General features: G+C 44.9%; 1 protein-coding gene across 8 annotated transcripts in view; it reads right to left on the reverse strand.

The window, feature by feature from the left end:
• Positions 1-24,606, reverse strand: part of LOC123773161 (receptor-type tyrosine-protein phosphatase mu) — a 48,041-nt gene that overhangs the window by 17,755 nt on the left and 5,680 nt on the right. For 6 of the 8 annotated variants that reach the window (XM_069315199.1, XM_069315200.1, XM_069315202.1 and 3 more), the window contains exons 7-24: positions 23,903-24,034; positions 22,588-22,719; positions 21,028-21,147; positions 20,314-20,465; positions 18,075-18,282; positions 16,076-16,143; positions 13,499-13,724; positions 12,625-12,734; positions 11,243-11,420; positions 9,408-9,746; positions 8,187-8,416; positions 7,912-7,984; positions 6,911-7,101; positions 5,897-6,090; positions 4,103-4,307; positions 3,767-3,890; positions 1,566-1,704; positions 876-940 (exon numbers count right to left, since the gene is read on the reverse strand). In XM_069315199.1, coding sequence (XP_069171300.1) covers positions 876-940; positions 1,566-1,704; positions 3,767-3,890; positions 4,103-4,307; positions 5,897-6,090; positions 6,911-7,101; positions 7,912-7,984; positions 8,187-8,416; positions 9,408-9,746; positions 11,243-11,420; positions 12,625-12,734; positions 13,499-13,724; positions 16,076-16,143; positions 18,075-18,282; positions 20,314-20,465; positions 21,028-21,147; positions 22,588-22,719; positions 23,903-24,034 — 2,886 coding nt within the window. Of the gene's footprint in view, positions 1-875; positions 941-1,565; positions 1,705-3,766; positions 3,891-4,102; positions 4,308-5,896; positions 6,091-6,910; positions 7,102-7,911; positions 7,985-8,186; positions 8,417-9,407; positions 9,747-11,242; positions 11,421-12,624; positions 12,735-13,498; positions 13,725-16,075; positions 16,144-18,074; positions 18,283-20,313; positions 20,466-21,027; positions 21,148-22,587; positions 22,720-23,808; positions 23,833-23,902; positions 24,035-24,606 lie in introns of those variants that run through there. The other 2 variants (XM_069315206.1, XM_069315205.1) reach the window with 2 other exon arrangements.

The following is a 24,606-nucleotide window of genomic DNA, read 5'->3' on the forward strand; positions in this document are numbered from 1 at the left end:
CGTAATCTATAGTTATGCATATTATATGAACAATTCCACAAGGGCCGTGATGATGGGTTTGAACCTACGCACGGGATGTTCCTACGTGCGCCTTGGTCAACTGTACCACGACATGGTCCTTGTGGATTTGTTCATTTGATATATCACGTTATTGTGATTTTTGTGTGTATATTTATGATATTTGCTTTGAAACTTCACCTCTGGTTCTTGTGGCACCTTTCGTTTGATAATTAGCACTTGAAGAAGAGAGCAGTAGTGAAACAAGTGAGGGATGCGAGAGGATAAGGGTGATATGTAGTTAGTGTACACTGAAGAACACACACTAGCCTCATCTCGTCTGTGCTGGAGAGTCTTCATGTAAAGTATTGACTCGGATACATTAAGTTTGTTACTCTCTCGATATTGGGGATCCCAAAATAGAGTAGCACTAGATGACGGATCGAACTTGTGTGATGTAAAAAGCTACATACCCCATAGTATCCAGACTTTAGATACTATGGGGGCGGACTTTAGATATTATGGGGGCGGACTTTAGATACTATGCTGACGGACTGTAGACACTATGGGGGGGGGGTACATACTCTAGTTTCTAGAGAGTTGTCTAGAATCTAGGATGAGTTTTCGTTACAATCTTTTTCTGATGAAACGTTGTCCTCACGCTACGATAGAAGTTCTTCCATTATATTTATTATTATAAAAAAATACTTGTTTTTGTTGTTATTATTGAAATTACTATTTATGAAATCATTCAAATAATTTCAAGACTGTTTTGGATTTTGTTAGGCTTAATTTTTCAAATTCCAAAAAACCATGTGTAAAGTATGCCTAAGAAGGTCTTCTTCACAATACCATAAATACTGATAATGGGGTCTTACCATTAGGAACGTGTGGGTGGGTGTCCAGGTCCTCGTAGATGGTGAGGCCGGGCTTCGGGCTAGGCCTGTAGGAAGATGTACCGGGTGAATGTGTACACTTTGTCTCCACTTGCCCAGTGCTGACGGGCCTGTAGCCTCAGCACGCGGCTTCTCTTATGTCAGAGTAGTTCCTTCACTTTGTACATCTTATATTAGGTTATTGTCTCTGTGTAACACCCAGCCTACACCTGTGTAACACCCAGCCTACCTGTGTAACACCCAGGCTACCTGTGTAACACCCAGCCTACCTGTGTAACACCCAGGCTACCTGTGTAACACCCAGCCTACCTGTGTAACACCCAGCCTACCTGTGTAACACCCAGCCTACCTGTGTAACACCCAGCCTACCTGTGTAACACCCAGTCTAACTGTGCAGCCCGTCCTCCAAAGGTTTCCCAGCGTCATGAAACAGTCGTACTAAAGTGCCTTTATCTTAACCTACCAGAGGACCCAAAACAGAGAACGGGACAGTGTATCAATATCGCCAGTCGCTACCATTTTCTAATCCACTTTATGGTCTTAGAGTATACGTCAAAATGCGACGTGGTATTAGGAGGACGGGTTGACCTGTGTCGCCCCCAGCCTACATGTGTAACTCCCAGCCTACCTGTGTAACACCCAGCCTACCTCCACAATACTAGGCCTACATACCTGCGGAGCCACAGGAAGACCAACGTCAGTGCCATGAGCAGGACTATTGCGAGTGCCACGCCCAGGTAGACGCCGATATTGTTGTGGGCGTTGGCTGTGTGGTGCTGGGGGGGAGACACCACCAGCTCTCGGTGCGGACCTGTGCCACCACAAGAACACTATGTTTGTACTCTAGTAACATCATTGAGTTCATTATATACACCCGCTTCCCCTTTTGTCGTCCCGGGTCCGAGGCTCAAATGGCCAAGTTAAGGAAGTTTATATATATATATATATATATGTATGTATATATATATATATATATATATATATATATATATATATATAACTGAAAACTCACACCCCAGAAGTGACTCGACTTTTTTGTGTTCCTCACGTGTGCCCCAAAGAATGAGGTGATTTGATAAAATGCTATGCCCAAGATTACCATCCGAGTGCCGGCGGGGAAGTGGTTCATATAGCCTCGGCTATCACTTCCTTTTGTCCGGTCGTGATGGTCAAGCGGATTAAGGCGTCCCTGTACATACCAGTTGTGGGAGTATGGGTTCGAGTCACTTCTGGGGTGTGAGTTTTCAGTTGTATATAGTCCTGGGGACCATTCAGGCTTGTTTGCATATATATATATATATATATATATATATATATATATATATATATATATATATATATATATATATATATATGTATGTATATATTATTAAATATGACCGAAAAAGTAAGATTAATAATTCTAACACGAATTTTCTCAATCTTTCGTACATTACGCTTCACTGTTGGAGGTAAATCAAAAATCACTTCTCCAAAATTCATTTTTATTTCTAGTCTGACGCGACACGGGCGCGTTTCGTAAAACTTATTACATTTTCAAAGACTTCACAAATACACAACTGATTAGAACTTACGTATCTCCGATTTTATATCTACATTTGAGTGAGGTGGGAGGGGTGATGTGGCATTAACACAAGACAGAACAAGAGGGGATATTAATAGGGTATTAAAAGTATCAACACAAGACAGAACACAAACAATGGGTATTGAATAGAAGTGTTTGTAGAAAGCCTATTGGTCCATATTTCTTGATGCTTCTATATTGGAGCGGAGTCTTGAGGTGGGTAGAATATAGTTGTGCAATAATTGGCTGTTGATTGCTGGTGTTGACTTCTTGATGTGTAGTGCCTCGCAAACGTCAAGCCGCCTGCTATCGCTGTATCTATCGATGATTTCTGTGTTGTTTACTAGGATTTCTCTGGCGATGGTTTGGTTGTGGGAAGAGATTATATGTTCCTTAATGGAGCCCTGTTGCTTATGCATCGTTAAACGCCTAGAAAGAGATGTTGTCTTGCCTATATACTGGGTTTTTTGGAGCTTACAGTCCCCAAGTGGGCATTTGAAGGCATAGACGACGTTAGTCTCTTTTAAAGCGTTCTTTCTAGGCATTTAACGATGCATAAGCAACAGGGCTCCATTAAGGAACATATAATCTCTTCCCACAACCAAACCATCGCCAGAGAAATCCTAGTAAACAACACAGAAATCATCGATAGATACAGCGATAGCAGGCGGCTTGACGTTTGCGAGGCACTACACATCAAGAAGTCAACACCAGCAATCAACAGCCAATTATTGCACAACTATATTCTACCCACCTCAAGACTCCGCTCCAATATAGAAGCATCAAGAAATATGGACCAATAGGCTTTCTACAAACACTTCTATTCAATACCCATTGTTTGTGTTCTGTCTTGTGTTGATACTTTTAATACCCTATTAATATCCCCTCTTGTTCTGTCTTGTGTTAATGCCACATCACCCCTCCCACCTCACTCAAATGTAGATATAAAATCGGAGATACGTAAGTTCTAATCAGTTGTGTATTTGTGAAGTCTTTGAAAATGTAATAAGTTTTACGAAACGCGCCCGTGTCGCGTCAGACTAGAAATAAAAATGAATTTTGGAGAAGTGATTTTTGATTTACCTCCAACAGTGAAGCGTAATGTACGAAAGATTGAGAAAATTCGTGTTAGAATTATTAATCTTACTTTTTCGGTCATATTTAATAATATATGTCTACAGGAAAGACTGCTACCAAAATATACTAATATATGTATGTATATATATATATATATATATATATATATATATATATATATATATATATATATATATATATATATATATATATAAGGAGAAGGAGGACGTACCGGCAGTAGCCTCGGTGACAACAGTGAGCCAGTAGGATTCACCAGTCTGAAGTTTAGAGTTGTTGTAGCCTTCCGATACCTGCCCGTCACCAACCACAAACACCTGGGTTATGTTGTCGGCCTCCTGTTGTGGACCAAGGGTTGTAAAGTGTTATTGGGGTTGTTGCTCTCCCAGTTCCCTCACAACTCACTTGACATTCCTCATACACTTGACACTCCTGACACACTCCACATATCGAGCAAATCATACATTATTAAAGTTTCACGTAATCCACATAATTCTCACTTGTGCAACCACACCAGTCTCGTACTGGGTACTAGACACATCACACCCACCTGGTAGAGTTTGGCAGAGATCCACTCCTCGCTCCCTGCGTTGTTCCCTTTCTGGGCCCTCTCCTGCAGTGTCCCCTCCTGGGTCTCCTTCGGTGTTCCCTCCACTGTGTCCTGTCGCCCAAGGACCAGACTCTTGGCCCGGGTGCCGACCTCTTCAGGGTTCTGAGTCTTTTCTGTGTCCCGAGTCACCACAACCCACTGGTACCTGCAGCAACACAAGTCACATGTAGTCTTAACTTACATTATGCGGAGAGAGAGAGAGAGATTACAGCTGGGGAGTTATCCAGGCATATGTGAGCTGGACATATAGTTCCTATCTCGGGTTTTGTCCACTGTGACCAATAAACATAACTGGTTTTAAAGCTTCATGGATTGATATAAGGAATGTGAGTGAAGCAATATATGGCTGCTGCCACAAGTTAACAGACCATTACTAACAAGAATTAGGATGGGAAATGACACCAGAATACCCCAGGAAGGTCAGGAAACACTGCAAGTCTGGTCTGAGATATGGCTGATAGACTTCAACAATAGTAAATGTAAGGTAATGAGAATGGTGACTGGTCAAGATGACCAGAAGGCCAGTTCACATTGGAGGAAGGCAGCCTCCGGAAGAAGATATAGAAAAGGAATATAGTAGCACAGCACAGCGCCAGTTCACTCTCCAGAAGCACTTACCAAAGTATTCACATCAACAGACACGCTAAAGAGGCGGTCTTCAGAGTAACTTACAAAAATATGTACAAAGAATCGTGCAGGGAATGTGGAAAAAGGAGGCCTTGAGGGCCCTATGCACTACCTTGGTGGGGTTAATACCAGAATAGATAGATCTGGCTTGAAGGTTTTACGTAACAAATGTTGTCACATGTTGCCTGTGGACTTTACACTAGAGACCGACGACTCGAACTGACGGACCGGCAAGTATGCCTAGTGACTTGGATGACTCGCTCCATCAGTAGCTAGTGACCTGGATGACTCGCTCCATCAGTAGCTAGTGACCTGGACGACTCGCTCCACCAGTGGCTAGTGACCTGGATGACTCGCTCCATCAGTAGCTAGGGACCTGGATGACTCGCTCCATCAGTAGCTAGTGACCTGGACGACTCGCTCCACCAGTGGCTAGTGACCTGGACGACTCGCTCCACCAGTGGCTAGTGACCTGGACGACTCGCTCCACCAGTGGCTAGTGACCTGGACGACTCGCTCCACCAGTGGCTAGTGACCTGGATGACTCGCTCCACCAGTGGCTAGTGACCTGGATGACTCGCTCCATCAGTAGCTAGTGACCTGGATGACTCGCTCCACCAGTAGCTAGTGACCTGGACGACTCGTACACAACGCCACAAAATATCCACACAGTACCCACACTATACCTTATAGTACCCACAGCCCCACAAAGAACCCACAGCCCCACATAGTACCCACACTAAACTGTTTAACACGGGTGGGACGCGAACAAGGGGACACAGGTGGAAACTGAGTACCCAAATGAGCCACAGGGACATTAGAAAGAACTTTTTCAGTGTCAGAGAAGTTAGTAAATGGAATGCATTAGGAAGTGATGTGGTGGAGGCTGACTCCATACACAGTTTTAAATGTAGATATGATAGAGCCCAGTAGGCTCAGGAATCTGTACACCAGTTGATTAACGGTTGAGAGGCGGGACCAAAGAGCCAGAGGTCAACCCTCGCAAGCACAAATAGGTGAGTACACTGCAACACATAGTACCCACACAGCCCCACATAGTACCCACACAGCCCACATAGTACCCACACAGCACCTTACAATACCTACACAGGATAGGAGGACACAGCTGGCAGACGGATGGTAATAGAGTGGTTTGAAGCTGTGACCCACTGCAGCTCTGAGGTCACTTGTGGTGGGTGTGGCCTGGTCCAGTACCGCTCCACCGTCCAGTCACTACACTGTAGACTGTTGCACGCCCACACCTTCACCTCCACCTCCACACCTGCACGTAGTCCTGAGAACTGCAGAACACAATACGAATATAACAAATATAATTACGTATTTAAACACTATAATATCGACTCAAAATTTACTCTTACAGCGTACACCAACGCTGTACTAGAGACCGTGGAGATCTCTATAGTGTCATCTGTTAGGCAGACCTGCCTCAGTGAATATAAAAGCCTTCATGATAGAATGCAATAACACCAACAATATTTAATATGTACATTACTGAAGCGAAGGGAACTATCAGGAGAAAGCGCCAAGCCATTACGACTATAAAGCATTTGGACGGGGTCAGGATAAGGATTAAGGATGGTATGGGGGGGTGGAATGGTGCACGGCCACATTTGTGTCTCAGAGCTACAGCTGCCTACATCTGTGTTCATGCCCACATTTGGCCACTCAGAGACCATAGAGACCCCCAGTAATGATCTTTGGTTCACAGACCTGACTTATAAATAAGCACATAAAAATATGTGAATATGCTTCGATACATAAAAACAGTAATTCAAGTTAACAACCACAGCTTCAGAAATTGAATAGAGATAAATTTTTCGATTATATATATTATTTAGATGTAAAAACATAGCAATTTACTAAACCATAGAAATGTTGCATAATTCTTCTTCTATTATAAATAATTTAAAACTTAGCATTTAATTTTTATTATTATCCGGGTTCTGATTTTCAAATTTGCTAAGTTGTTCAGTTTCAAAGCCTTTGAATTAATCTAAAACATCTAAACTTCAAAATATGTCACACGTTAAATATAAGATTTTGTTGGAAGTCAGGATCGAACGTATGTAAACAGGTGAAGTTAAACAAGTATTGCCTCACCTCCACTCGGGTGACATTGGCTGTAGTGTTGTGATGGATGACTTCTTCCTGTGTGGCTTGGCCCGAGACGACCCGAGCAGAGGCCTGGTAGAGGACCAGGGCGCCCGCTGGGTGTGAGGGCGGGTCCCAGGCAACTTCCAGGCTGTCTGTTGTGACTGACAGCTGCCTCAAGTGTAGGACGGGAGATGGCTCTGTGGAGAGGTGAGAGCAACAGCTGTGAGTGGACTGAGTGTAAGGGAGGGTGGGCTGAGAGAAAGGGAGAGTGGGCTATTTTTGACTTTTGTTCGTTTTATATATTTCTATAAATATTTTATATTTGTATATAGTTTTTTTTTCCCCTGTCGAATCATCGGTAAATATGTCCTAGCTATTTGTATGTGTGGTTTGTTCGTCTGTTTGTATTTTAAATACACAACGTTGCTGTTGAACTAACGATGCAAAGTGTCTCAATAAGTTGAGTGGTAAGATGAAAATAAATTATTGTATTAGGAAATTAATTTACATAATAATTAGTCATAATTACTATTAACAATAATACACAGAGTAATCACACTAGCGTATATATATCACACTAAGGTATATAGTCTAAGTGAAGTGTTTTCAGTATATGTATTATGTAACTGAGAGTTTTCTTTAGTCCTGAAAAACAAACTTAACTGTTTGGTCACGTGTATGGCGATATATTTATTATTATTATTATTATTATTATTATTATTATTATTATTATTAAAACAACTTATTGTAAGGCAAGATAATTATCAGGGGGAGAGCGCTAAGCCATTACAGCTATGTAGCACTTAGAAGAGATATGAGGATAAGGATTTGGGATGGGACGAGGAAAGGAAAGTTCCCAACCACTTTATCAATTGGGGATTGAACGCTGACCTGCAAAAAGCAAGACCGTCACTCTAGCAACCAGGTCAAGTGGTTGGACTACTTATTACAATAAAATATTTATTTAAAATATAATCAAATAATATAAAATAAGTAGATGGACTCACTTCCTGGGCGAGTCTGGGCCGACACCTGTGTCTCAGGGCCATAGTCCTTCACGTCTTTGTTCTTGGCCGCCACCTGTAATGTTTACACCAGATAACATCTGTAATGGTCCCCCCAACACTTACAGTTATATACAACATAGTGTAGAACACCACACCCTGAGTACCACACACTGAGCACCATACACTGAACACCACACGCTGAACACCACACGCTGAACACATCACACTGAACACAACACACTGAACACAAGGCATAAACACAACAAACTGCTAACCTTTATCATAAAGATAGTGTTCTCAGCCAGGTTCTGAATGATGTAACTCGTTGTATTGGCCAAGACGGTGACGTTGTTCCACTGACCGTTCCATATTGTTCCTTGTTGCTGCCAACTGACTGTGAACATTTCCAGTTGACCTTTGGGCGGGGTGTCGTGAGGACCATCCCAGGTCACGGTGAGAGAGCTGGCAGCTTCCTGGACCTTCAGATTGATAACATTCCCCGGAGCTGTCAGGATAAACTGGTGGTGTTATCACAAGGTGTTTACAACCCTCCTGCCGCCTCATGTGTGCTTTTTCCTTAACAATCGGTGCCTAGTGTGCTCAGGTGTTGTTATCATGACTGTGACTTGGGTACAAGTGTTATAAGTGTGACCTGGGTTAACATCTTCCTCTGGTACAAGTGTTATAAGTGTGACCTGGGTTAACATCTTCCTCTGGTACAAGTGTTATAAGTGTGACCTGGGATAACATCTTCCCTTGGTACAAGTGTTATAAGTGTGACCTGGGTTAACATCTTCCTTTGGTACAAGTGTTATAAGTGTGACCTGGGATAACATCTTCCCTTGGTACAAGTGTTATAAGTGTGACCTGGGTTAACATCTTCCTTTGGTACAAGTGTTATAAGTGTGACCTGGGTTAACATCTTCCCTTGGTACAAGTGTTATAAGTGTGACCTGGGTTAACATCTTCCTCTGGTACAAGTGTTATAAGTGTGACCTGGGTTAACATCTTCCCTTGGTACAAGTGTTATAAGTGTGACCTGGGTTAACATCTTCCTCTGGTACAAGTGTTATAAGTGTGACCTGGGTTAACATCTTCCTCTGGTACAAGTGTTATAAGTGTGACCTGGGTTAACATCTTCCCTTGGTACAAGTGTTATAAGTGCGACCTGGGTTAACCCACCATATAACACATGCCACAAGAGCGGGTTGTGTTAACGGACCCAAGCAGCATCGTGACGTTGGTGTATGTTAACACATCCTGGGAGCAGATGTTTGAGAGCAGCCTGGCTACATTACCACTAGGATAAGGGCAGTATTAGTGACCTAGTATGAGGCAGGTGTTTTGAGGGTAACCTTGGTAACCTTCCGTCACTCATGTCTGGGGTACACTGTCCACAACCACCACACTCCACACTAACGCTTCCGCCCCTAAACAACCACAAAACACCCAGCTAAACAAGCAACAAACAACCCAGCCTCCACACACACACACACCTTGTGGCTTGGTCGTAAACTCGGCGTCTTTCTTCACGGTCCTGTTCCGTCCTGCAGCGTTAGCCGGGTAGGCTGTGATCCTGTACCTGGTGTAGGCCAGCAGGTCACCAGGCAGGCTGATGGTGAATGTCCATGGATCATTTAGATACGTCGACAGTGAGGGAGTCGTCAAAGACCTGGGCGAGTCGTACTGGTGTAGACTCTGGTCGACTACCTGGAGGAGGTAATGGACACTGAGGTCCGGCCCATGGACTAACTTGCAACTCTTCTCCAGGGTCACGAGGCAGTGTTCAGCATAATCAGGTGAACAATCTATGTTCTCCACATTGTTCTCCGGTGCTGCAAGAACAAGAAATTAAAAAAAAAATAGCTTGAAAATTAGTCCTTCCTAATTAAACAGGAGTATACATTTTCTTTGATGTATATTAATTTATTTTAACCCACAAGTTCAAAATGACAAGTTTGGAAAGATGTTATATAAATAATTTATACAAAATATGCGGAATGAGAATAATAAATATTTAATTCACTTGCACCAACGGAGCCTCGAACCCACGACCAGAGGATGGAAGACAGAAGCTCTACGGACCTGACTAGTAATACCCATAATAGTATAGGGTCCCAGAGGCACATAACTGGTATCCAACTGAGACTTTCAATCTCTCCGGGGGTATCATTTGAGTCTGGAAGTATTAGATGATCCACGGGCCAGTCTCTGGGGTATCACTTGAGTCTGGAAGTATCAGGTGATCCACGGGCCAGTCTCTGGGGGTATCACTTGAGTCTGGAAGTATCAGGTGATCCACGGGCCAGTCTCTGGGGGTATCACTTGAGTCTGGAAGTATCAGGTGATCCACGGGCCAGTCTCTGGGGGTATCACTTGAGTCTGGAAGTATTAGATGATCCACGGGCCAGTCTCTGGGGGTATTACTTGAGTCTGGAGGTATCAGGTGATCCACGGGCCAGTCATAGAGCTCCTCTCTTTATGTTATCTCTCATGTAGGCTGCTACCTATAGTCCACATAACATAATTACGGTAATTATTTAACTTGGCTTATATATATCACTATTCATTGTGATGTGATGGTGATATTATAACCAGGTACCTCAGGTTAGTGACGTCATCACCTCTATTTAGGACAATGACGATTTACCGACAAATCTTTCGTCCAAATTCAGAATTTTAACGTAATCTGAAAAATTACTTAACAGTTGTCTGTAATCTTTGTTGGTTCAAGAGTTTATAAACAATATCTGAGGCGATAACAAATATTAGATAATTTATTTTGAAACAATATAAGTTCATCTCTGACGGTACTGGGGCCGTTCTTATCATTTACCACTCCGTAACAAATACAACTGTTTTTCCTAACCAGAAACTCTGGACTCGTTGCGAGCCGCCTAAGCCATCGAGGCCGAGGATTGCAATACGTCAATATTACGTTTTTTTTTAGTTTTAACCATTTGTTATTGTTAGTCTTTTTGTAGTATTTTGATTATTGTTTTCTTCTTCATTTATGCTAACGTAATTATTATTAATATTTATCTGTGTGCTTTTACTAATATATAAGGCTAAAAATGTAATTAATATGATGGAAAATATAAATTATCCAAAAAATCAGTCACTTGTGAGTTGCCTCATCTGATGACAACATTATCATCAGCTGATCAACACGTCAAAATACACTGAAAAAGTTACAGATCATCAACCACAATCATTATATGACAACATAAGTATCGAAACCTGGGCCTCGCGCGCGTGGGGTCCAGGGTTCGAGACTCCTACAGCCCAGGTGACTGGAACACAAGTGTGGTGAAGGTTGTAGAACACTTACGGGCTGGGGGTGTGTCGGTGGCCTCCTGGACCACTTCACCCTGGCCACCCTCGTTGACGGCGCGGAGACGGACCTCCACCCTGGTGTAAGGAGCGACAGGGAGGGTCACCCGCTCTCCCACTACTCCAATAAAGTTTGTATATTTCTGCAGTTCTGTATCGCAGAACTTCAGCGTTACCTGTCCCAAAGAGTTTTAAAATATTATAAGTACTTACAGTATTTTGTATAGCATAATTGTCGGGTAAATTACATAAGTAATAGCTTTAACGATAATATTAATAACAAAGATATCTCCTGTTTATATAGTAGTTTATGTGCACCGTCGTCCATACATAGTCGTAATGGACAGTTGGTAGAATTTGACACTATTCACTTTATAGTCCGAAAAAATTACAAATAAAAACCTTAAATATTCCTAGGCCTAGTATAGCAGGTATGTGTACTATACTGGGCCTCAGATAGCGTGAATTAGGCCTAGGAAGATAGGTTAGTTTTCTTTGCAACATTAATACAAAACCTTTTCCGGTTTTCCAAATTCAATAGTACCGATTTGTACTTTCTAATTGTCTTTTACGTCAACACACGTACGATGGTCGTCATTGAAATTGAATTGAAATTGAAATAAGTTTATTGAGGTAAAATACACACCAAGGGATGAGGTAGCTCAAGCTATTCTCACCCCGTTCACTACATCGTGTTAATACATACATACACACACATCACAAACAATAAACATATTACCGAACATTCTGAGAGATAAACATATAGATTTCCTCCTTTACACAAGTAGTATGGTATCAGACGTACACACAAATACTTTTATGACTTAGGTATACTGTATAGACAATTTATGGTCGTCGTGGTTACTATAAGTATTAGCTAAACAGGAGGATGGGCTGGTTAATGTCATATGTGCAGACTCCACAACACACCGCCCTCCCTCAGGAACAATGACCACACCAGAGACACACACAGACACCTGTACTGGTAGGTGACGCTGCCCCAGTACTGACCTTGTACCTGTACTGGTAGGTGACGCTGCCCCAGTACTGACCTTGTACCTGTACTGGTAGGTGACGTTGCCCCAGTACTGACCTTGTACCTGTACTGGTAGGTGACGCTGCCCCAGTACTGACCTTGTACCTGTACTGGTAGGTGACGCTGCCCCAGTACTGACCTTGTACCTGTACTGGTAGGAGACGCTGCCCCAGTACTGACCTTGTACCTGTACAGGTAGGTGACGTTGCCCCAGTACTGACCTTGTACCTGTACTGGTAGGTGACGCTGCCCCAGTACTGACCTTGTACCTGTACTGGTAGGTGACGTTGCCCCAGTACTGACCTTGTACCTGTACTGGTAGGTGACGCTGCCCCAGTACTGACCTTGTACCTGTACAGGTAGGTGACGTTGCCCAGGGCCCCAGGTGGCCTGGTCCAGGTGGCCACAACCTGGTGAGTGTCGCCGCTGAGAGAGAGCCCGGGACGGCCAGGTACTGGGGGGGGGGAACTGGAGTGAGAACTGATTGGGACACGTTATTGTTGCTGTATATTAGGGCCCCACACCTCCCAGGGCCCCACACCTCCCAGGGGCCCCACACCTCCCAGGGCCCCACACCTCCCAGGGCCCCACACCTCCCAGGGGCCCCACACCTCCCAGGGGCCCCACACCTCCCAGGGCCCCACACCTCCCAGGGCCCCACACCTCCCAGGGGCCCCACACCTCCCAGGGCCCCCACACCTCCCAGGGCCCCACAACACCGACCACCAACACCGACCCCCAACACCGACCACCAACACCGACCACCAACACCGACCCCCAACACCGACCACCAACACCGACCACCAACACCGACCACCAACACCGACCACCAACACCGACCACCAACACCGACCCCCAACACCGACCCCCAACACCGACCCCCAACACCGACCCCCAACACCGACCCCCAACACCGACCCCCAACACCGACCCCCAACACCGACCACCAACACCGACCACCAACACCGACCACCAACACCGACCACCAACACCGACCCCCAACACCGACCCCCAACACCGACCCCCAACACCGACCCCCAACACCGACCCCCAACACCGACCCCCAACACCGACCCCCAACACCGACCCCCAACACCGACCCCCAACACCGACCACCAACACCGACCACCAACACCGACCACCAACACCGACCACCAACACCGACCCACAACACCCACCCACCTGGGCTGCGCCTTCCTTCCCACCGCCCACACTCACCTGGTGGTAGAGTCGTGACAGTTGTTTGTTGTTCTGTGGTGCTGTACTTTATGTTTGTTCCAATGGTAGCAGAGAACACTCTGATTTTGTACTCTGTGTAAGGCTGAAGACCTGACACCCTGTAGGCCGCCTCATCTACTAGCTTGGTGTGATGGTGTTGGTTGTTGGGTCCCGGCTTAACCTCCAAGGCATACTGCAGGCGGCACTTGGTCTTGTATGGAAAGTCCTGGGTGGGGAGAGGACCATAAGTTACCATGGAGAAGGGAAGTGCAGCGTGTTACTTCTTAACAAAATGTTCATAATTAAGAGTGTTTGAAGGTTCCAGCTTCACCTCCTGAGCCCCACCTTCCCTACTGTAATGCAATGACGCCTAACACCTGTGTTTCTTATGACATCTACTGTTGAAACTGTTTAGAGGGAAGCCTCCACTATTTCCTACTCGTGGTCGTTCCTTAAGCTTACTGATCATACACAAGTATTTCCTGACATCCCTGCGGCTCATCCCAGTGCCCAGCTTCCATGCGTGACCTCTCGTTACTTTACTGTTGAACTTGAACATTATAACTATTTAATCAATAACTCTGAGATCTTTGTAACAAACACATTCCCAATATGTCTCCTTTCTTCCCGGGTCATTAAGATCATTTCCTTCCATCTTTCTACTTCAGTCGCCTCAGTTCAGGGAACAGTCTTGTAGCGAACCGTTTTTCTTTCTCAAACTCGGGTCCTTCTCAGGTCCTTTTCTCTCGCAATATTAAGTTCGGTCAACTAATATCATCGGTTCCAACACCCACCCTTGTGGGACTCTGCTAATATCATGGGTTCCAGCACCCACCCTTGTGGGACTCTGCTAATATCATGGGTTCCAACACCCACCCTTGTGGGACTCTGCTAATATCATGGGTTCCAGCACTCACCCTTGTGGGACTCTGCTAATATCATGGGTTCCAACACCCACCCTTGTGGGACTCTGCTAATATCATGGGTTCCAGCACTCACCCTTGTGGGACTCTGCTAATATCATGGGTTCCAACACTCACCCTTGTGGGACTCTGCTAATATCATGGGTTCCAACACCCACCCTTGTGGGACTCTGCTAATATCATGGGTTCCAACACCCACCCTTGTGGGACTCTGCTAATATCATGGGTTCCAGCACCCACCCTTGTGGGACTCTGCTAATATCATGGGTTCCAACACCCACCCTTGTGGGACTCTGCTAATATCATGGGTTCCAACACCCACCCTTGTGGGACTCTGCTAATATCATGGGTTCCAACACCCACCCTTGTGGGACTCTGCTAATATCATGGGTTCCAACACCCACCCTTGTGGGACTCTGCTAATATCATGGGTTCCAGCACCCACCCTTGTGGGACTCTGCTAATATCGGGTTCCAACACCCACCCTTGTGGGACTCTGCTAATATCATGGGTTCCAGCACCCACCCTTGTGGGACTCTGCTAATATCAGGGTTCCAACACCCACCCTTGTGGGACTCTGCTAATATCATGGGTTCCAGCACCCACCCTTGTGGGACTCTGCTAATATCGGGTTCCAACACCCACCCTTGTGGGACTGCTAATATCATGGGTTCCAGCACCCACCCTTGTGGGACTCTGCTAATATCGGGTTCCAGCACCCACCCTTGTGGGACTCTGCTAATATCATGGGTTCCAGCACCCACCCTTGTGGGACTCTGCTAATATCATGGGTTCCAGCACCCACCCTTGTGGGACTCTGCTAATATCGGGTTCCAGCACCCACCCTTGTGGGACTCTGCTAATATTCATCCCACATTCCGGTTTTCATGTCTTACTGTAATTCTTTTTTCCTATTTGTTAGGAAGTATCCCAACGAGTTCATGAGTCTTCTAGTTACTTCGGTGCTTACCTAGTAGTGCATATCTAGTGTGTGTACGGAGAGCCTAGACCTAGCTCTAGAGCCTCGCCTCATAGGCACTGAACCGTTATATCTTTGCTGGAGTCTCCCGGAGAGACCAGCGTATGCCGACGATGAGTCACAATAACGTGGCATTACACGGGATGAATATGGTCTAGCGGGGACCGAAAAGTTGTCGTTTCTCAATTCTCTGATGTGTAGTTTGGTCGTCACCAGCTAATGCCGTATGAGGTTGAGGGCCGTCAGCTGGAGACTCGTGGGGTTGGTGCCAGGTCTGGAGCAAGGGGGGGGGGTACACTAACACTCCCTGAGTCAGGCATGTGGCTCACACTTTGCTTGGACTGATAACATTCCCTGTTCTGCAGGTCACCACAAACCTCACCTTTCCTTTAGAGATCACTAACAGACTATTGTAGGAGTGATATTAGCCATGATACTTCTTATCCTTTACCCATGGGATTAACCATAGACTAACATCCAACTGTTATCTCGGCTCAAACTTCAAGACAACTCACATCCAAACTAAATTATGTCTTTATCGAACTGAAGAATATACATGAAAACGCGTGGAAGTAGAAGATACTATGATATGTTCCAGATTTCAGTCTTGGAGAAAGTATGCCCAATATATTATAAATTACTCTTCAAACATAGTGTGTTTCTCACTACACTCACCTGCCAGGTCACTAAGAAGCTGTTGTTGGTCACCTCAGAGACGTTCATCCAGGATGGTGCTTCTAGAGCTGAAACATTGAGAGTTAAGGCAACACCATGATAATATTGGTAGTGGATGTCACACACCACCATGATAATATTGGTAGTGGATGTCACACACCACCATGATAATATTGGTAGTGGATGTCAGCCACCACCATGATAATATTGGTAGTGAATGTCACACACCACCATGATAATATTGGTAGTGGATGTCACACACCACCATGATAATATTGGTAGTGGATGTCACACACCACCATGATAATATTGGAAGTGGATGTCACACACCACCATGATAATATTGGTAGTGGATGTCACACACCATGATAATATTGGTAGTGGATGTCACACACCACCATGATAATATTGGAAGTGGATGTCACACACCACCATGATAATATTGGTAGTGGATGTCACACACCATGATAATATTGGTAGTGGATGTCACACACCACCATGATATTGGTGGTGGATGTCACACACCACCATGATAATATTGGTAGTGGATGTCACACAACACCATGATAATATTGGTGGTGGATGTCACACACCATAATAATATTGGTAGTGGATGTCACACACCAACATGATAATATTGGTAGTGGATGTCACACACCATGATAATATTGGTAGTGGATGTCACACACCACCATGATAATATTGGAAGTGGATGTCACACACCACCATGATAATATTGGTAGTGGATGTCACACACCAACATGATAATATTGGTAGTGGATGTCACACACCATGATAATATTGGTAGTGGATGTCAGCCACCACCATGATAATATTGGTAGTGGATGTCACACACCACCATGATAATATTGGTAGTGGATGTCACACACCACCATGATAATATTGGTAGTGGATGTCACACACCACCAAGATAATATTGGTAGTGGATGTCACACACCATGATAATATTGGTAGTGGATGTCACACACCACCATGATAATATTGGTAGTGGATGTCACACACCACCATGATAATATTGGTAGTGGATGTCACACACCACCATGATAATATTGGTAGTGGATGTCACACACCATGATAATATTGGTAGTGGATGTCACACACCACCATGATAATATTGGTAGTGGATGTCACACACCACCATGATAATATTGGTAGTGGATGTCACACACCACCATGATAATATTGGTAGTGGATGTCACACACCATCATGATAATATTGGAAGTGGATGTCACACACCATGATAATATTGGTAGTGGATGTCACACACCACCATGATAATATTGGTAGTGGATGTCACACACCATGATAATATTGGTAGTGGATGTCACACACCACCATGATAATATTGGTAGTGGATGTCTGACACCACCATGATAATATTGGTAGTGGATGTCACACACCATCATGATAATATTGGAAGTGGATGTCACACACCACCATGATAATATTGGTGGTGGATGTCACACACCACCATGATAATATTGGTAGTGGATGTCTGACACCACCATGATAATATTGGTAGTGGATGTCACACACCATCATGATAATATTGGAAGTGGATGTCACACACCACCATGATAATATTGGTAGTGGATGTCACACACCACCATGATAATATTGGTAGTGGATGTCACACACCACCATGATAATATTGGAAGTGGATGTCAGACACCACCATGATAATATTGGTAGTGGATGTCACACACCACCATGATAATATTAGTAGTGGATGTCACACACCAAGATAATATTGGTAGTGGATGTCACACACCACCATGATAATATTGGAAGTGGATGTCACACACCACCATGATAATATTGTGATCCGTGTACTAGTATCTACCAGTACTGTACTCTGTGATCATCTTCTAGTACCTGCCTGTACTAGTAGATGGATGATCCATCTACCAATACCTAGCAGTACCATCAACATAACTACCAAACAACCAGGAAGACGTCATGAACTCCTGTACTTACTGTCGGGACAGGGAGTGTTGAAACTGACAGTGTGTACTCTCTCCCGTCCCGTACCGTCTGCCACACATGCCTGTCCCCTGCCGTCCCTAGACACCTGCAACAACACCTGCATGCTGTATCCGGTCGCCGGTTGCAGGCCATTCACAGTGTTGGGTTGGCCAGGTGTTGCGGTCTGCGAGAATGCACTTTCTGTTCCTTCGTCCGTAACCTGTTAAATTAATTTAGAATTCAAAACCATGGTGAAGGTGAGGAGCTAGAGGCCACCACTGAGACAGCTCTGACACATCAGGAAGTTTACCAGAGTGAAGGATGATATGAGCTTATGGTGAGGCAACCGTGAGCTTATGGTGAGGCAACTGTGAGGTTATGGTGAGGCAACTGTGAGGTTATGGTGAGGCAACTGTGAGCTTATGGTGAGGAGCAACTGTGAGGTTATGGTGAGGCAACTGTGAGGTTATGGTGAGGCAACTGTGAGGTTATGGTGAGGCAACTGTGAGCTTATGGTGAGGCAACTGTGAGCTTGTGATGAGGTAACTGTGTCAACACAAGTCACGCCCTCTGCTTATTACTCTTAGGCCACCTTCATGCTGCTTTAGGGCCAGTGTCAATATTGTCGGATAAAAGGTGTTCATTATATCATTTAAATCATAAACCTGGAAACAGATGTAGTGAAGCTTGGCCAGGAGCCCCTGGTGCCACACCTGGTGTCAGACACCTGGTGCCACCCCAGGTGTCAGACACCTGGTGCCACCCCAGGTGTCAGACACGAGTAATGTTGTCCAACAACACAGCTGATCTTGGACCCGTCACGTCGAGAGGTGCAAGAAGAGATCAACAGCAGAACGATCTTTACTGAAGCCATATTGTCTCTCACACGAGGTAAGATGGTCGTAAAAGGTTGTCATTGTTGTGAGATAATCGTCACAGTCGGGACTGTGGTCTCTAGTTACTGGTCAATGACTGGGTCTTATTTTAGTGGCCTGAGATAACGTTTTACTCCTTCCATAGTGAGGGTCTTGTGCTGTGATCTTGGTGTAGAACCTTCCATAGTGAGGGTCTTGTGTTGTGATCTTGGTGTAGAACCTTCCATAGTGAGGGTCTTGTGCTGTGATCTTGGTGTAGAACCTTCCATAGTGAGGGTCTTGTGTTGTGATCTTGGTGTAGAACCTTCCATAGTGAGGGTCTTGTGCTGTGATCTTGGTGTAGAACCTTCCATAGTGAGGACCTTGTGCTGTGATCTTGGTGTAGAACCTTCCATAGTGAGGGTCTTGTGTTGTGATCTTGGTGTAGAACCTTCCATAGTGAGGACCTTGTGCTGTGATCTTGGTGTAGAACCTTCCATAGTGAGGACCTTGTGTTGTGATCTTGGTGTAGAACCTTCCATAGTGAGGGTCTTGTGCTGTGATCTTGGTGTAGAACCTTCCATAGTGAGGGTCTTGTGTTGTGATCTTGGTGTAGAACCTTCCATAGTGAGGACCTTGTGCTGTGATCTTGGTGTAGAACCTTCCATAGTGAGGACCTTGTGTTGTGATCTTGGTGTAGAACCTTCCATAGTGAGGGTCTTGTGCTGTGATCTTGGTGTAGAACCTTCCATAGTGAGGGTCTTGTGCTGTGATCTTGGCGAAGAAGTGAGTGACAGGTGTTTACAGCTGACGGGAACACGTGAATGACAGTCTCGAGCTGACCTTATCCGGACCCTCACTGTCTTCTCTATGTTGAATGATATAAGAAAGTGGTGGACATCATCTTATTATACTGTATGGCCATCGCTGCCATATATCTTGACAATCTGCCAGGAGGTGAGTTTTTGTCTGGTTGGAGTTCAACACGAGCAAATGTAAAGTTATGGAAATGGGACTAGGAGATAGGAGACCAAAGAGCAGTTCACAATGAAGGGGAACTGTTTATGGTTCATGCGGTGGGTTTAGGGGCAGGATTGTATCTTAGGAATCTTCCAGTCTTTACCCAGGGTCCACCAGACCTTGGTACCCACTCTTCCTGCTGATAATTGTCGTATTTCATTCTCTCTCTCTCTCTCTCTCTCTCTCTCTCTCTCTCTCTCTCTCTCTCTCTCTCTCTCTCTCTCTCTCTCTCTCTCTCTCTCTCTCTCTCGTACACACAGTCCTCAACTAACATTATAATCACTATAATCTTCGTGAGAGTATAAGAGTATATATGAACTTCACCATCAGCCCTAAACTATAATACTGGGTAACCAAACAAGATCAAGATAACATACCCATAACTGCAGTCTATAAGTGATAACATGGTCCTCGTCCTTGTGTCCGTCGTCATAACCCGAGTTCCAACCATCAAAGGTGACCCTCGCCGTGGTCAACGACACGTTGATCACTTGTGGCGGCCGACGGAGTCGTGGCAGCCCAAGATCACCTGTTGAGCACACCACACCTGTTTTACTACACACCTGATGTGAACACTGCACGTGTCTTACTACACAGCTGTTCTGATCACTATAGTTGTGTCACAACACACTTGTTGTGATTATTGCAGCTGTCTCATTACACAGCTGATGTGAACAATAAACACCTGTTGCTGTGAACACTTCACTTTTTCTCATTACACACACACACACACACACACACACACACACACACACACACACACACACACACACACACACACACACACACACACTACACACACAACACACACACACACACACACACACACACACACACACACACACACACACACACACACACACACACACACACACACACACTACACACACAACACACACACACAACACACACACACACACACACACACACACACACACACACACACACACACACACACACACACACACACACACTACACACACACACACACAACACACAACACACAACACACACACAACACACACACAAACACACACACAAACACACACACACTACACAATCACTAACGAACACATAAGAGTGACACTGACCTCCGGCACAGTCAGCTGGTCCTGGTGAGTGACAGTAACCGTTGTGGGGGTGACAGTCACCTTGACAGTGGTGGCGGCATGTCTGGGAACACTCCACACCCCAGCGGTCTCGTCCACACTCTTCCTCACAGGTTAAACATGTTAATACATCAACACATATTTATATAAGAGCTGCTGTCCCTGCTACTGCTACTCTTATTGGTTTACTGTTGCTAACTGAACTATATGTCTAATACTATATCAGAACCATTTAACATTTAACATCTACACATTTAACCATCAGACTTACTGATGATATCAAACTTACTGATGATATCAGACTTACTGATGATATCAGACTTACTGATGATATCAGACTTACTGATGATATCAGACTTACTGATGATATCAGACTTACTGATGATATCAGACTTACTGATGATATCAGACTTACTGATGATATCAGACTTACTGATGATATCAGACTTACTGATGATATCAGACTTACTGATGATATCAGACTTACTGATGATATCAGACTTACTGATGATAGACTTACTGATGATATCAAACTTACTGATGATATCAGACTTACTGATGATATCAGACTTACTGATGATATCAGACTTACTGATGATATCAGACTTACTGATGATATCAGACTTACTGATGATATCAGACTTACTGATGATATCAGACTTACTGATGATATCAGACTTACTGATGATATCAGACTTACTGATTATATTAGTCTTTGAAGTCTATAGCGTCTCAAGATCTTGGTGTCTTCTGGTTTAAACAGGCAAATTACTGATCCAGCAAGTTGTTTATGTATAAGATAGACGCTTATTAAGACTATGATAAGTCTCGGAATATTGATCAAACTTCCTCAAGTTGTTGATATTAAACTTACAAGCTTCAGACTGCCCGCTTGACGTAACACACGTGGCTAGTTGGATTGTTTCAAACGTAGGCTGTACATGTATTTGAATAGGAACTGCCTCGTAGGCCAATAGGCCTACTGCAGTTTAATTTATGCTTATGTTCCTCTTCTGCAATAGAAGATTCTGATGAGGCAGTGTTGATGAGGCAGACTTCATCAACCCGGAAATAAGACCATTGTGAGAATGACGAGGAAGGACGCCTTGAGTTAGTTCGTGTTTGTTGAGACTCTAGTTGCTAAGTTTCTACACCTTACAGCCACCTTCTTCATGTTAAACAAACCAACCAACCAGCCTAACCAAGTCAGCTGAGCTATATCAGGTTATGCCATTCACTTGAGCCTTGTAGGGAACAGCGTACAGTTTAGACGGATAGTTGTGGTTATGTGTAATATTTTGTACGCTGGACTCCCTTGTGTAGAAATATGCGTAATTAGTACTACCATAGCTCTCACGGCTATTACTTACACTCTTAGTAAGTTCAGTAAGACTTAGTGACGATAACTTCCGCGTCTAAGACGACGACTGTCACTGCTACTACAACTGTCGCTGATAATTGTGGTAACATTTATACTAACACAACAATAATGATAAAATTGTAATGTTTATTGAAATTATTTGAAGGAGAGTGTTGCCTTACCTGTGGTGCATGTGTCGCCAGTGTAGCCCGGGGCGCAGTGACACCCCAGCGGGTGTGGGAGACACACCTGCTTTCCCCAGGGCTCAGGGAGCTTCACGGTACAGTCCCGACCCATCATGGTGTTGTCGCACCCTGGGGGAGGACAGGTACACTGGGGCGTGTGTGTGGTACAGGCGTACATATGAGGGTACTCCATACAGTACAGACCAAGAGATACATATGAAGGTATATACGATAATACATACAGGGCACATACTGACAGTAAATATGATGTACATATAGGGTATATTTTGAATGTATGTGAGGTATAAGAGAGAATATATGGGAGGTGGGAGAACAGACGCCTAAGGCTAGTCTCATTAACCTTTATATGATAAATGGTTATTTTATCGGGAGTGTCACAGGGTCAGCGTCGGCCCCATGCCCCCCTGAACATGGGGAAACGGCCCCGTGCTCCCCCCCCCCCACCCCTCTCCCTCCCTCAACATGCGGTCGGCCCCATGCCCCCCTCAACATGGGGAACGGCCCTGTGCCCCCTCCAACATGGGGTCGGCCCCAATGCCACTGCTTGGCGAGGACTGTTGAAGTTAAATATCGAGCGCAGAGTCCATAGACTTTAGCCTTAGTTAAAATAATAGTGAATTTAGATATTGATTTTTAATACGTTTAGACATACGTTTACGATGGTAGATTTGTATTCTGGACGCAACCTTTTGGTTAGTGTTGAAGATAATGTGAAAGATTAATGGTTAGTGATGGGTGAGACCGAGAGGGTGGAGACGGGGGTGGGGGGGGGGGGGTGCAGGGATGGTGGAGATAGGGAGGGCGTGCGCGTGTGTGTGTGTGTGTGCGCGCGCGTTCATGTGTGTGTGTGTGTGTGTGTATGTGTGCAGGAAGGGTGGAGACGGGGAGTGCGTGTGAGAGTGTGTGCGTGCGGAGGAAGGACATGGGTGGGATAAAACTACAGGGATGGGGGGTTAGATGTAGAGAGAGTGTGTGAGGAAACAGTAAGGGTGCGTGAGGAGAACTCTGAGCTCCGGGGACTCCAACTAGAATAGGAAATACATATGAGCGTATTTTGTCTCATGGTGTATACATATTACTTCTACAAGGCGCTCTGGTTCACTGGCATTTTGTGAGGCCATCTTGTGGTAGTGGACCAGCACACTCCCCTGGGTAGTGAGAGAGACCCCCCCCCAGACAGGTAAGGGGGACACACACGGGTCTGACAACGGCCCCCAGACAGGTAAGGGGGACACACACTCACGGGTGTGACAACGGCCCCCAGACAGGTAAGGGGGACACACACACTCACGGGTCTGACAACGGTCCCCAGACAGGTAAGGCGGACATATACACTCGCCAGTCACGGGGTGACAGACGCCGCCGTACATACAGTCAGGACACCACTTATTGCAGCCTTTACCATAGCGACCAGCTGGACACTCTGTAACAGTTAATGTGACATTACTAAAGTGTGGTCTATGTTGGGTGTTACAAGTCATGTATCAGGTCTATGTTGGGTGTTACAAGTCATGTCTCAGGTCTATGTTGGGTGTTACAAGTCATGTCTCAGGTCTTTGTTGGGTGTTACAAGTCATGTGTCAGGTCTTTGTTGGGTGTTACAAGTCATGTGTCAGGTCTATGTTGGGTGTTACAAGTCATGTGTCAGGTCTATGTTGGGTGTTACAAGTCATGTCTCAGGTTTATGTTGGGTGTTACAAGTCATGTGTCAGGTCTATGTTGGGTGTTACAAGTCATGTGTCAGGTCTATGTTGGGTGTTACAAGTCATGTGTCAGGTCTATGTTGGGTGTTACAAGTCATGTGTCAGGTCTATGTTGGGTGTTACAAGTCATGTGTCAGGTCTATGTTGGGTGTTACAAGTCATGTCTCAGGTTTATGTTGGGTGTTACAAGTCATGTGTCAGGTCTATGTTGGGTGTTACAAGTCATGTGTCAGGTCTATGTTGGGTGTTACAAGTCATGTGTCAGGTCTATGTTGTGTTACAAGTCATGTGT

Source organism: Procambarus clarkii, chromosome 81 (genome assembly GCF_040958095.1).
Source record: "Procambarus clarkii isolate CNS0578487 chromosome 81, FALCON_Pclarkii_2.0, whole genome shotgun sequence".
NCBI lineage: Eukaryota > Metazoa > Arthropoda > Malacostraca > Decapoda > Cambaridae > Procambarus > Procambarus clarkii.